The sequence below is a fragment of the Mobula birostris genome, chromosome 16 (genome assembly GCF_030028105.1).
Source record: "Mobula birostris isolate sMobBir1 chromosome 16, sMobBir1.hap1, whole genome shotgun sequence".
NCBI classification, from domain to species: domain Eukaryota; kingdom Metazoa; phylum Chordata; class Chondrichthyes; order Myliobatiformes; family Myliobatidae; genus Mobula; species Mobula birostris.
In genome coordinates this window covers 47,435,960-47,450,454 of record NC_092385.1, presented here as the reverse complement: position 1 = coordinate 47,450,454, position 14,495 = coordinate 47,435,960, and the positions used below count along the sequence as shown (strand labels likewise).

Genomic DNA, 14,495 nt, shown 5'->3' with positions numbered 1-14,495 from the left:
GTACATCCTTAAAAAGGAAATTACAGGCTGAAGACTGCAGTGATCGCAGTTCAGAAGAAGTATATCTTCTAGAGTATCTAGTAGTTTTGTGAGCTGTCTGCAAAATGTCGCCGTTGGTCGCCAGTGCCATCTTGCTGAACACATACTTTGACTGAAAGTGCTTTGAGGTGACAAGAGACCACGAAAGTCTTTATGAAAGTAGTATGTGAGACTACATACTGAAGGGATACAAAGAGATGTTTTCAATTATGTATCAGTATAAGAATACAAATACAAGAAGATGGTAAGCTGATGCTGATAGTTTTGGACATAGAATTGTTGATAGCTACTGGGGGCTAAATGGTTTGTTTCAGTGACCCGTGGAGTTTCAGGGGTTCCCAATCTGGTGTCTATGGCATAAAAAGGTTGGGAACCCTAGTAGGTGATTTAAAAAAATAGAAAATGGATTTTGAAGACTGAAGAAAGTTGTTGTGGGCTGACTATTCCTTACTACTATAAAAATCTGAATTGATTACATGTTTAAAAAGTTTTATTTGTTGTTGTTTTCAATTTCCAAACTGAAACTATTAATTGCATGAACAAAATAAAAATGAAATGAACATCCTGCAAGGTTAAATGAGCCATACATCAAAAAAATTAAATATTCAAACATTCTCAGCATGAAAAAACATACTTAATTTGTCATCAAAATTCCTGTAACTGATTTTTCAACAGTGCAGATGTTCAAATTTATTTCATTTATGTTTGTTCCAGAGCAATATAAACAGTATTTTTAACAAATGAACTTTCTAGTTAAACATTAATTTGGTCTGGTTTAGGGTTTTCATAGAATGCATGTTGAATTTATTGTGTGTGAACTTAGCAAATATTGCTTTGATGAATTACACTCAAACTTTGAAAAAGCAAATAAAAGAATAGCCTGTGTCATAGCATGTCTGTACTGCAGACCAGAATTATTTCTTGGTCTCATCTTTTTCAGTTTATTTTAATTCAGTTGAAGATTAAATATCATAATTTATGTCAATATCCTTTGGTTAAAGGAATGTGAATCATTGCAAGGTCTCATTCCTAATTATATATCAGGAATTTGTCTGTTGCCATAGACAAGGATAAGAGCAGGCATTGCTATTATAAAGTACATAGTCAAATGCTTTCTTTGTAAATGAATTGCCACTATTAGAGATGTTCAGTTGGGATGTCCAATCAGCACAGCAATGAGCAAGCCTAAAAAAAATACTCATTTCGATAATCAAAGTTAAGTACAAATTAAGTGAAAATTTACTGAATCTATTAATGGTTCTGTGACTGGTTATGATTATTGAGACAGAACAGGGAAGCATGCATTCCATTGGAATCGGGGGTGGGATATTAGTTTGTTTCTTGATATTAGAAATTTGACTTGAGAAGCAAATGGACCTGCTTAACACCAAATTTAGGATGATATCTTGCTATTATTCTGACTACAAAGTAGTTGTTATTTGTATTGAACTAAAGAGGAGTTGAGGAAAATGGGATCATTTAAGAACCAATGTCATTTATCAAAGCTAGAATTTCTGGATGAATGATTAAATTTGGATTGAATGACTTTTCTAATTTGCAATCATCTATCATGTTTGAATTGATTCTTCATGTCACATTTTATGATGAAAAATTGCGATTTTAGTAAATAGCATTGCTTAATTCATAATGCAGCAGAAGTATATCCTGAAATCTTCAAGAAATTAAAGAGAGAAACTCATAATGTTTTTGTTGCTTTCTTAAGAGTTCTGTAAACACTGAATATAACATAAACTAAGAAGTAGAGGCAGGATTATATCCTCTGGTTTTAGAGTTTCCAACTAGAGGAAGCATCTTCTCAATATCTGCACTGCTAATCACTTTCAGAATCCTGTCAGTAAGAATGTCTCTCATTCTTAAACTGCAGCAGTTTTCTCATTCATCTTTATTAAGTAATCACCTCATTCCAAGAATCAGTCTGGTAAATATATTTTGTGCTGACTCCAAATCTAGTTACCTCATGTCCTCAATTTTCCCCAGTGCCTTGAAATAAAAGCCAAACGATCATTTGCCTCCTAAATAATTGTGCCCGAATCTTTAGTCTCTGCCTTTCCTCAACCACCACACCCCAATCACTATAATTAAACAGTTACTGGTTTCTCACCATTTAGCAGAATATTCTGTCAGTGTATTTTGTACTTTACCACATTGTATTCCACTGACCACCTTCTTGCCCACTGACTTAACCTGTCTGCATTTCGGAAGACACTGTGTTTTACACACAGCTCACTTTACTAGCTAACTTTGTATCATTATATTTCACGATATTGCATTTTTTTCATCCACCTTATTTATGTAATTGTGAACAGCACAGGCCCTATGTTGATAAATGTGCTACTATTAGTTTGCCAGTCTGGGAACTCCCTCTTTCTGACTCTTTAACATTTCTTCTATACATGCTCAAATAGAAGCATTGGTCCTTATTTTTTGGAGCAATATTTTGATGTGATACCACATCAGTTACTTTTTGGAAATACAAATATTCTTTTACTGCTAGTTCGGCTTGACTACCATGCTACTTAATGAATATATGGTCAAAAGCTGTTAGTTTTTGGCCCAGTGCATGAATCAAAGCAACTGTTTTAGGATTTTGGTAGGCCATGTTTTGCCATTCATCTTTTTCTTCAGCTGCTTATGCATGGTAGCCATGGATGTGATTTTATTTCTGAGTACGATTCCTCGTATTTGATACCATATCTCTGTTTCATTGCTTGTGTAACAAAATTATAATAGTGGATAGATTTCAAGCATTGTTTTGTTATATAATTTCAAGTGAAAGTTAAATGCTCACTTTATTTCAGTTTGCAGCAGAATTTGTACTGAAGGAAAAGTTTGCTGATACCTCAAAGGTTTTCGTCATGGGTGGCTCACATGGAGGTTTTCTTGCTAGCCACCTGGTTGGGCAGTACCCTGAATTCTATAAGGCCTGTGTAGCTAGGAATCCTGTCGTTAACATTGCTTCCATGCTAGGAACGACAGATATTCCAGACTGGTAAGTACTGCTTGAGGATGAGGGAAGAATAATATATTTTTCATGTTAACCTAGTGTTTTTGTTAAAAGTCTTCACACCTTCTTAAGTGGTTTTAGATATTTAGGCAGATTTGGAGGACTATAAGTTAAAAAGAAGTCCCACTCTTCTGAACAAAGTCTGAGCAGTGTCAATTGAACTGTGTAGCGCTTTAAATCCAGCATCAGAGCACTGATTTCCTGCATTTGCCCAGAATTTATACTGAGAAATAGACATTATACTCTTGCAGGTTGAGTGACACCATTCATTTCAGTGGAAAGAAATATCCATGAAGTGTGGCCATGAGTCTCAGTGATTAATACATTTTGATTTGAGTATATTAAATATATTTAAGTCTTAGTTTCTTTAATTTTTAAGGCAATCTTTCTCAAACTTTTTGCCTTTGAGGAACCCTTAAATAATTTTCAGGTCTCAGGGAACCGCTGCGTAAAAAAATATTACATCTACAGCTCGTGATGTAATAGCATAGTCAGTACGTTGTAGATATAATAATCCAAAAATAATTGTCACTGTTCTCTTGAGTAGAGAATGAATTTTAGCCAACCTTTCTTGAAAAAAAAGCATGTAATTAAGCTTAGCTTACCTTTCTTGAAATTAATACCTTTCTTTCCCTTTAATAAATTTTAAAAACTCATAAGGCAAACATAATAAATTTCTGTCCAGGCAACAGTGGAAGCATTTCAAGATTTCCTTTTGCAACATGATTTTTCCAAAGATTCAGTTTGCTTTAAAATCCAAGAATTTTGTCACTTGAAGTCAAAACATTTTCTCCAGGGCCTTAGAGAGACTTGTTCAACTGGTTCATATCTTGAAAAATGTCTGCTAAATAGGCTAGTTTCTGCAGGGATTAATAAAATTTAAAAAAGAATGGCATAATAAATAACTAAATGAGAAAACTGTAAAAAATGCAAAAATGTTACAATACAATTCACTTCTAACCAACACAATCCACCTTTTGCAACATTTACAACAGCAATGCGGCAGGCCAGCAGTTGAGTTGTGGTGTGTAAAAATTCCCTCCTTTAGAATGAGCATTTCCCTCCAATTTTCTACTACATCAGTAATTTGTTTACTCCCATACGTCAGTAAAGGGTGCATAAGGGGTAGTTGGGGGAAGTAATTCGGGAGGGAGAGGTTGACGTCACATCCCAAGTTGAGTGAGTCCATTCAATGCTCAGAAAATGCTGTTCACATTCCTCATCAGTCTACCATCTTCCCCTCCATGCAATACAGCACTCACCAATTATCAGCCTACCTTTTTTCCCTCCATGCAATATAGCACTCACCAATTATCAACAGCCTCCCCTATCTCGTGTCAAAAACTGAGAATGAACTCAACCAAATAAACACGGTCCTACTGGGCTGAGAGATCTCTAATGAGATTGCTTACGGGGCTGCTCGGTCACTGCCCACCACTGTGAGCGCTAGCATTGCGCAGTGTTCAGAAATTTTGTTTTTTTTATCATGCTCTCTCACGGAACCCTAGTTGAGAAACCCTGTTTTAAGATTTTGAATGTTTTTCAATGTTTATGAATATTCTAAACATTCACAAAATCCTCAATTTCTGACAGTTTAATGACTAATCAGTGTTGAGGCATGATTTATGCAAGTAGTTCTGGGTTAAGGCTTGCTGTTTATGACATGAAGGCCTTGCACTTCATTTATCTGCTTTAATCAGGAACTTGCAGGTAGACAAAAGATGTGGATGTTGCCATAGTATATCGAGCAGTATTCGGTTACCTTTGCTAAATATAGTTAATTACATTTCATTTTCAATGTATATAAGTTATCTCTTTTGCATGATGAAGAGACTTGTGGTTTAACAAATCAAGCAAGGTTGAAAGATGAATTGGCATTCGCTACAGAGACACATTTCAGACCACATTTCAAAGCCTTCTTGTATGTTATTTAAGTTATTTTGTGATTTGTAGCTTTAATTGTTCTTGCTTTATTAATTTTTAATTGGGTCTACAAAACTGGTTGACAGTGAACTACTCATTCTACCTATGTCTGAAATATGCCTAAATCACATTGGTAATAAGTAGGTAATAACTGTCCATCATGGAGTTAAACTGATATGGTCACATTTCCTTCTAGTATGTATCATTCCACTCCTAATAATTTGAAGTCAATGACGTGAGAATTAGAATGATTAAACAATACTATGCTGAAGATTTAGTGCAACAATGTTGAATGGGTAGGCAGCTTTTAACTTAAAATGTTGAGAATAAAACCCAAACTACTTTGTTTTTTAGGTGTACAGTGGAAGCTGGTTTTGAATACACTGCTGATCAGCTCCCAACTCCAGTATTGTTGGAAGCGATGTTGAGCAAATCACCAATTGTATATTCTTCTCAAGTAAGCATTACACATTTCTTCATTTCAAGCCTTGCATGCTTGATATTCTTCAGTCTGGTTGTTAGTGAAGTCAGCATTATTTTGCTGCTTTTTGCATTTATAAATTGAAACTAGTTAAAACAATTGCAACACACACAAAATGCTGTTGGAACTCAGCAGGCCAGACAGCGACTATGGAAATGAATAGTCAACACTTTGGGCTGAGACCCTTCTTCAGGACTGTTAAAACAATTGACCTGTTTTTGGACAAAGCTGTGTGAAGATGCCCATGCTGGACATTGAACTTCATTTAACTTTTAACCAGTGTCCAATCTCTTTCTGATTAGGCTACCATAGCTAGCTTCTCAGTGCAGAACTTTCTATCCATTCAAATGCACAGGTTTAGATTAGAGTGCTTTCCCATTTATTTTTCCTTACTCGATACTCTGTAGCTATTGAATGAGATTTGAAAATCTCGGGTAACTTCATGTTGTGAGTTTATGTCAACATCATCTCATGAGTAGGGCAGGCTGTTTTTAACTGTGCATGTCATTTTTCTGCTTCCTCCAGGTAAAATCAGCAGTGTTGATCTTGCTAGGTGAGAAAGACAAACGTGTTCATCCCAGTCAAGGCCTTGAGTTCTATCGGGCATTGAAAGCCAGAGGGGTTCCTGTAAGGTATGTATGGAAACTGATTTTTTTAATACTTGTTTAGTCTAGTTAAGACTGGAAGATGGCATTGTGGCATAAGTTTTATTTTTAAGTAATGGTAAATTTTATAGAATATAAGTACAGAGATCTTGAAAATGCCCCCTAGCTACACCAAGGAATTTGAGCAGGTCTGAGGAAAATCTACAATAATTGAGTTGCACTTCCTTTGCCATAAATGCCACTTGATCATATAGCAGCAGAATTCTGTGTATGGTATCCATTTTGAAAGATTCTGCTATAAATAACCTCTGGCCATGTGACCAATTTGATCAGACATTACAAGACAATATTTCTGCAGTACAAGCCGAAAGGAAAGTTGTAGTGACATTTTATTACTGCACTTCTTGGGAAGAATATTTAAAGATTAAAGATTGGCTTTATTTGCCACATGTACATCAAAACATACTATGAAGTGTGTCATTTGCATCAAGAATGTGCTGGGGCGGCTGCAACATAGCATGCCCACAGCTTACTAACCCTATGTACATGAGTGGAAATATGGGAGGAAACTTGAGCACCTGGAGGAATCCCATGTGGTCACAGGGAGAAAGTACAAACTCCACCCATAGAGCGGTGAGAATTGAGCCCTGATATTACAGCTGCCACTGTAAAGCATTATACAAGCCGCTACATTACCATGCTGGCCTTAATCTGAGTAAAAAAATTCCCTTGCTGTAATTCCATAAGGCATAGGTACAGAATTAGGCCATTCAGCCCATCAAGTCTGCTCTGCCATTCCATCATAGCAGCCCCATTCTGCTGACTTCTCCCCATAACCTTTGAAGACCTTACTAATCAATCTTCACTTTAAATACACCCAATGACTTGGCCTCCACTGCCATCTTTGGCATTGAACTCCACGGGTCCACCACCCTTTGGCTAAAGAAATTCCTCCTCATCACTGTTCTAAAGGGTTGTCCCTCTGTTTGAGGCGTTGCTCTCTGCTTCTAGACTTGCTCACTAAAGAAAACATGCTGTCCACAGCCATTCCACTCTAGGCTTTTCAATATTCGATAGGTTTCAAAGAGATCTTCCTTATTCTTCTACCCTCCAGCCAGTACAGGCCCATAGCCATCAAATGCTCTTCATACATTAACCCTATCAGTCCCAGAATCATTCTTGTGAACCTCCTCTGGACCCTCTTCACTGCCAACACATATTTTCTTAGATAAGGGGCCCAGAACTACTCACAATACTCCCAAGTGAGGTCTGACCAATGCCTTATAAAGCCTTATTGCATTCTTACTTTCATCTAAAGCAAATCCAATACATGAGTCTGCAATTAATAAACAGTTTTTAAATCTACCTTCCTGTAATGTTTTGCTGATAATGTAATTCATTTATAGCGGAGCATTCATTAGGTCAGTACAGCTAAAACAAATAGTATCCGAGTTGTACCATACGAAGAATATTTAGTGAGGGAAAAGGAAGTTGAATGTGCTTTGGATGTTTAAATTCAAACTACTGATATTAAGTAAAGTGAATTATTCTGATGGTACCGTATATATTTAATGATTTATAGAGTTGATTGAACAGAGATTAACACTAAAATTATCTATTCTGTTGATATTTCCATCAATATTAATATTTGGATGATGATGCCTATTGAACAGTAAATGCAACAAGATATAATCTGAAATTAGGTGTACAAAACATAATTTCCAAATCTGTGGATGATACAGAACTTGAAATTGTAGTGAGCTGTGAGTTGTATGGCAATGGACCTCAACATGACGCACAAATCCCCAGCTACGAATGCCCACCTTATGTAAAGCCTGTATATACAAAAGAGCATTGAGGAGACCAGAGTGTTGGATTCTGATGTTTTAATCCAAGCTTCTCTCAGATGTCAGGAAGGAAGCACAAAAATTGTTGCTTCATGTTTGTTTCATTATGCGCTGATAGAACAAAGGAAAATTGAAATAAATAGTCATAGGAGCAGAAGCTAGTAGCAAGATAGAGACTAAGATGTTAAAATTAAGATGGCACTGACTTTGTGGTGAGGCCCATAGATTTGGAAAATTCATTCAGATTTGTAGATAAGAGTAAACTAATGAGAACGCACTTATTCAAATAATGCAGTACCAAGAGAAGCTTCCAAAATCATACATATGTAACAACATATGACAACAATCTCCATCTGCACAGCTGCACCACATGGTTGTGTGCTTAGCTGCCTGCTCTACTCACTTTGTGCTTACGACTGTGAGGCTAAGCACAGCTTCAATGCCATATTTAAGTTTGCTGACAACACCACTGTCATTGGCCAATTCAAAGGTGGTGACGAATCAGCATATAGGAGGGAGACTGAAAATCTGGCTGACTGGTGCCATAACAACAACCTCTCACTCAATGTCAACAATGCCAAGGAGCTAATTATTGACTTCAAGTAGAGGAAACTGGAAGTTCATTAGCCTGTCCTCATCAGGGGATCAGAGGAGAGAGGTTCAGCAACTTTAAATTCCTCGGTGTTCTTGGATCCAGTGTGTTAATGATATTGCAAAGAACGCAGGGCAGCATCTCTACTTCCTTAGAAATCTGCGAAGATCCGGCACGTCATCTAAAACTTTGAAGTGTCATGGAGAGTATATTGACTGGTTGCATCACGGCCGGCTATGGACACCCGATACGGCCCAGGCCATCGCAGGTAAAGCCCTCCCCACCATTGAACATGTTACATGGTGCGCTATCATAGGAAGTCAGTATCCATCATCAAAGACCCTGACCATCCAGGCCATGCTCTCTTCTCATTGTTGCCATCAGGAAGAAGGTATGGAACCTCAGGACCCAGACCACGAGGTTTAGGAAGTTATTATCCCTCAACCATCAGACTCTTGAACCAGATGGGATAACTTCACTCACTTTTACTATAGACTCATTTTCAAGGACTTTTCATCTCATGCACTCGATATTTATTTCCTATTTCTTCTTCTTATTTCAATTTATTTATTTTATGTTTTTGCACAGTTTGTTGATTTTTGCCAATTGGATATTTGTTCATCCTGTTGGGTGCAATCTTTCATTGATTTTATTGTGTTTCTTGTATTTACTGTGAATGCCTGCAAGAAAATGAATCTCAGTGTTGTATACAGTGACATATGTACTTTGATACTAAATTGTTCTAGAGGACACATTGAAAAACTACATTTACATGCAGTGACCACTAGGTGGCATATTAAACTACATATGAGAACTATTTAAAATACAAGCAAACAATTAGTTGTTGAACTGCAAAGAAAATAACAATTAAACAGTCTAAGAATTAAACAGTTGTATCTAACAAGAGATATCAATTGTGGGGCTGTAGGCACCTTCTGAGGTATGGGAACTTGGTTCACAGGCTCATTTCCAATTTGTAAACTGTCCCTCAGAGGATATGTCTTGGGTCTAGCACGTAAGTGACTTTACAAAGAACGCATGGCAGCACCTCTACTTTCTTAGAATTTTTCGAAGATTCGACATGTCATCTAAAACTTTGACAGACTTCTATAGATATATGGTGGGGAGTATATGACTGGTTGCATCACGGCCTGGTCTGGAAACAGTTTACAGGAATGAAATTTTGCGGAAGCTGCTGAGGATCTGTAGCAGGTCTGGTAGAATGACGGATGAAATTCAAAGCATAAACATGGATCTGTAACATGACAAATTATAGTGAGATTCAGTTTACAGACTGTTACAGAAATGTATTATGGATGTGTATTATATCTCCACAGTTATTTTGCCTTTAACTCACTGCAGTTAGCTTTTTTTACTTTTGTTTATTTTTAGTCCTATGAATTTGTATCATGAATGTTCTGATAAAAATGCGGAACAGTATATTTTCAAATTTTTAAAAATCTTGTTTTACAGATTATTATGGTACCCTGACAACAACCACTCATTGTCTAAAGTTGATGCAGAGGCTGATGGATTCATGAATATTACACTGTGGTTTGTAAAGCATCTCTGAACCTGATTCTTCATTGAAGAGATAGTCATTTATCTTGGTGCATGATAAATTGCTGGAGCTGTCATTGTTGCTGTGGTGCAGTCCATGAGGTCTGAAACCCAGATGGTTATCTTAGGGACGTCTTCCAGATGGTTATTTTAGGGATGTCTTTCATATGTTATTCTGGGGCTCTTTGTAGCCATTGTATGAAAATGTTTCACATTGAATTACATTAGACTGCCAAAAATTTCATGATTTCGGAGTAATCATTACCTTTGCTTAGAGGCAGGATTTGGTGGCACATAAATCATTTGTTCAGTAGACTGCCAGTGATTATTTAAATTATTTGTGCCATATTTGTAATAGCAAAGCCTTTCTGCACTATATTTTATATAATATAACCAAAACATGCTAAATTATTTTCTGGTCAAGTTCCAGAAACATAATGCAGTTTCATTTAGTTTTGGGCACTGTTTTGTGTATTACTAGTAGCAATGTACCAAGAAATTCATTTCCCTGGTGCAAAATATTGAAAATGTTCCATCTTTTAGTTTTTAAGTCTACAAACAATATAAAGAACATTAAAAAAAAGTGATAACTTGGTCTTGTAACTACAATACTCTAAAATAGACTTCTAATTTTATGACTGAAGCACTTGAAATCGTGGTTGCTCATTGACAGTCCCTTGTAGTTTGTTACTTTTGAGTACACTTCACAGGGGTGGCATCACATTCCTTTCAAAGCCTGCTATTGCATTGCCATCTGTTTTACAGACCAAATCTCACTAGACTGGGAAACACAGCTCCTCAAAAATAAAATACATTATTTTTGGTACTGAACAGGTGAAGTCTTTGTATGCCTGCACACTTTGCATTGACCTATATGCATTGCTGTTCACAGGTTTCTTAACTTACATTGAAAGAAAATTATTTATTTAGTTGTTTATAATTTTGCAGAAATAATAACTGATGAATTTCCATTTTTACAGCTGTAATCCAGTTGGAGGGTTCAAATAGAATTCATGAACTACTTGAGTTCAACTAGTTTATATCATCAACATTTAGCTATGGAATTCCTACCAGCAAACCACTAATGTTTGCAGAAAAGAATAATGTTGTAATTTGCTTTAAATCTAAGCCTAAATTCTTATCATGTGATAGATTAACTGGATTAATAATGCTTTCCAAGGACTTTCACAGCCTCTTCAGTGGGTTCTGCTTGGAGTGTCTTCCCACACCAAAAATAATTGATGGAAAAGAAATTGGTGCAAAAATGTGCCTTGACAACTTTTTTGACACATGACTGTTCCTGTTAGGATTATGGAGATCTCCTTGTAAATGATGTCAATAAATGGGAAAATTTATACCCATTGTTCTGTACTGACTAATCATTCCTCTTGCCATCTCAAAGTGCTCCAGTAGGAGCTGATAAAGTTTTATGAGAGTTATTCTGTAATAATTCTCCTGTCACACTAAAGGGAAAAACTTCCATTATATTCCAAAGTCCTAAAAAATGGCTGGAGAAGAAAAGACTATTGAAATCTTGGACTATCTGTATAAAGCGGTGGCTGAAGAGGTGCTTCCTTTACAAATAGTAACAAGATTTTGGAATAACAATGTCTGCATTCAATTAAAATCAGTTTTTTAGTAAAAGCAAGAAAATTATGTTTTGATTGAGGTGTAACTAAAGCTGTCTGGAAAAAATATTTAAATATATAATTTTTTTTAATTGCTGGTACTTTTACATGTTAATCTCTGGTGAAACAAGTATGATTTATAACTATTACTTCTCAGTACCACAGAATAAATGAAGTAAAACTTACTGTGGATGGTACTTAATTTCAATTGAGGCTAATGATGCCTTGGTCTAATTTTTCCACTTCGGCTTTCCAGATGCTCAACAAAATCTAGCAGGTTAGTGGACACAGTATGAATGTATCTTGTACTCAACTCATCCAAGTATCAATCAAGAAAACACCAGAAGATATGTTACAATGTCTCTCCTGCGCAGGGGCTCCCAATTTTTTAATACCATGGACATCTGTCATTAACCTAGGGGTTGGAAACCCCTGCTCTTGAGTAACAAAAACAGAACATTGGGAAGAACTCATTAGGTCAAGCAGCATTTGTGGAGGCAAAAGATGTAAGACAATATTTCAGATCAAGACCGTGTATCATGATTGATTACTAGTTTCCTTTCCTGTTCCCTCTCTGTCTTGGTGCAGTATCTCAAATTAAAACATCAGCTTGCAACTTTTGCCTTCTCAAATGCTGCTTAACATTCTGGGTTAGCATTCTGCCTTTATTTCAGATTTTACTTCCCTTGTAATCCATTGTACGGTATGTTAAATTTGTGCATTGAAACCTATTATCAAGCTCAAAACACATAGATGATTCTCCAATCTACTTGGCCTAAATAGCAAACACCCAAGAGTGAAATGTAACATTAAAAACTGCTTTAAAACAGTAAATTCACCTTTTACTCACTGATGGCAAAATAGTCTGCCAAAGGTTCCCCCAACATAACAAAGGCAAGGAGTTAATGTGTACGGTAGCAAGGAATATAGGAGCCACCTCTCCCGCAAGGAGTGGAATGCACAGGTTAAATGGCTGAGTAGGCCAGAAGAAGGAGCTTGGGACCTTTTAATTATAATAGTTATAGATAAACTGGCAAGTGGTTTTAGCTGTGAAGTTTTAGAAACAAATTATTTGATTCCTATTGCCGATAGTTAGTCGCAGAGTTTCTGTTGATGCATCATTTGTTCAAAGTCCTCCAATCCTGCAGAGAGAACCAAAAACAATTTAAGTGCAATTATATCAAGCAGAGATGCCAGAGATCTACAGAACTGGTTTAGAAAGTACAATACTGGAAACGAACTATGTCTGTACAACTAGCTGTGCCCCAGATTGTGATTGTAAACATGGAGGTCAAAACCTTACAGCCTTACAAGAGTACTCTTGGCATGTAGGTAATGGACATCGTTATATTTCGTTTAATGAAAAATGATAGAAAGTAAACAAAACATCTGAATTGCTCAGTAAAATATTTAAGTCAATCTAGTGATTTTTGATGTTGAGTTACTCCTAGGTGATTATTTAAAACACTTATTTTATGATGAATTCATTTTCAGCTTCATTAATCGAGCTGTACCAAGATATTAATTAAATACATGAATTCTTATTTTTAATGGAAGGAGATGACAAGAAATTTCTCTGATCTATTGCACTGCCTGATAGGAATTGGTCACAGGGGACTCTCACTCTTTTAACATCGTAAATGAATATAAATTGAACTATTACTATCGAAAAACCAGTGCAAATTCAAGGACAGGTATTTCCCACGTATTTCCACCAAGGTATATTACAAGCTTCACAGAAAATCAAGCACTGTATCTATCAGTGGCCAGGTGTAGTGGATCAACTGCACAGTAAAGCACCATTTACTGTACTGGAAATTAAATGAACTTACAGCAAAAACTGAATTCAATCTGTAGGTCAGATGTAAGGTGAAAGATTAGGGCATTTTCCAATTTACATAATCTGTTGACATATTCATTCCAGGAGCCATTAAATTTCTCAAATTTTTGATAAGATTGACACAGGTCACTACAAAGAATGACTCTTAGGAATGCAATAAATTGAATATGAAATCATGATTTTCTGTCATACAGCAAGTAGCAATGTGCACTTCAGTGAGTCAATTTATTAATTATTCTAAGCATAATTTGTGCAGGATTAACCAATTACAGATACCAGTTTATAGCAAATGGTCAACAGGGTTTTGAACAAAGTATCATCCCAACCTATTCAAAGGAAGAAAAAAACAGTACGTAAACACGAGGAATTCTGCAGATGCTGGAAATTCAAGCAACACACATCAAAGTTGCTGGTGAACGCAGCAGGCCAGGCAGCATCTCTAGGAAGAGGTACAGTCGACATTTCAGGCCGAGATCCTTCGTCAGGACTAACTGAAAGAAGAGCTAGCAAGAGATTTGAAAGTGGGAGGGGGAGGGGGAGATCCAAAATGATAGGAGAAGACAGGAGGGGGAGGGATGGAGCCAAGAGCTGGACAGGTGATTGGCAAAGGGGATATGAGAAGGATCATGGGACAGGAGGTCCGGGGAGAAGGAAAGTGTTGTGGGGGGGGGGGAGCTCAGAGGATGGGCAAGGGGTATAGTCAGAGGGACAGAGGGAGAAAAAGGAGCGAGAGAGAAAGAATGTGTGTATATAAATAAATAACGGATGAGTTACGAAGGGGAGGTGGGGCATTAGCGGAAGTTTGAGAAGTCAATGTTCATGCCATCAGGTTGGACGCTACCCAGAGGGAATATAAGGTGTTGTTCCTCCAACCTGAGTGTGGCTTCATCTTTACAGTAGAGGATTCCGTGGATAAACATATCAGAATGGGAATGGGATGTGGAATTAAAATGTG

At 36.7% G+C, this 14,495-nt stretch overlaps 1 protein-coding gene across 1 annotated transcript in view; it reads left to right on the top strand.

Moving 5' to 3' along the window:
• The window catches only part of apeh (acylaminoacyl-peptide hydrolase), an 83,505-nt gene extending 71,644 nt beyond the window's left edge, over positions 1 to 11,861 (top strand). Inside the window, exons 19-22 of the mRNA XM_072280615.1 lie at positions 2,859 to 3,049; positions 5,342 to 5,444; positions 5,994 to 6,100; positions 9,986 to 11,861. Coding sequence (XP_072136716.1) covers positions 2,859 to 3,049; positions 5,342 to 5,444; positions 5,994 to 6,100; positions 9,986 to 10,085 — 501 coding nt within the window. The 3' untranslated portion in view covers positions 10,086 to 11,861. The remainder of the gene's footprint in view (positions 1 to 2,858; positions 3,050 to 5,341; positions 5,445 to 5,993; positions 6,101 to 9,985) is intronic.
• The last annotated feature ends 2,634 nt before the right edge of the window (positions 11,862 to 14,495 follow it).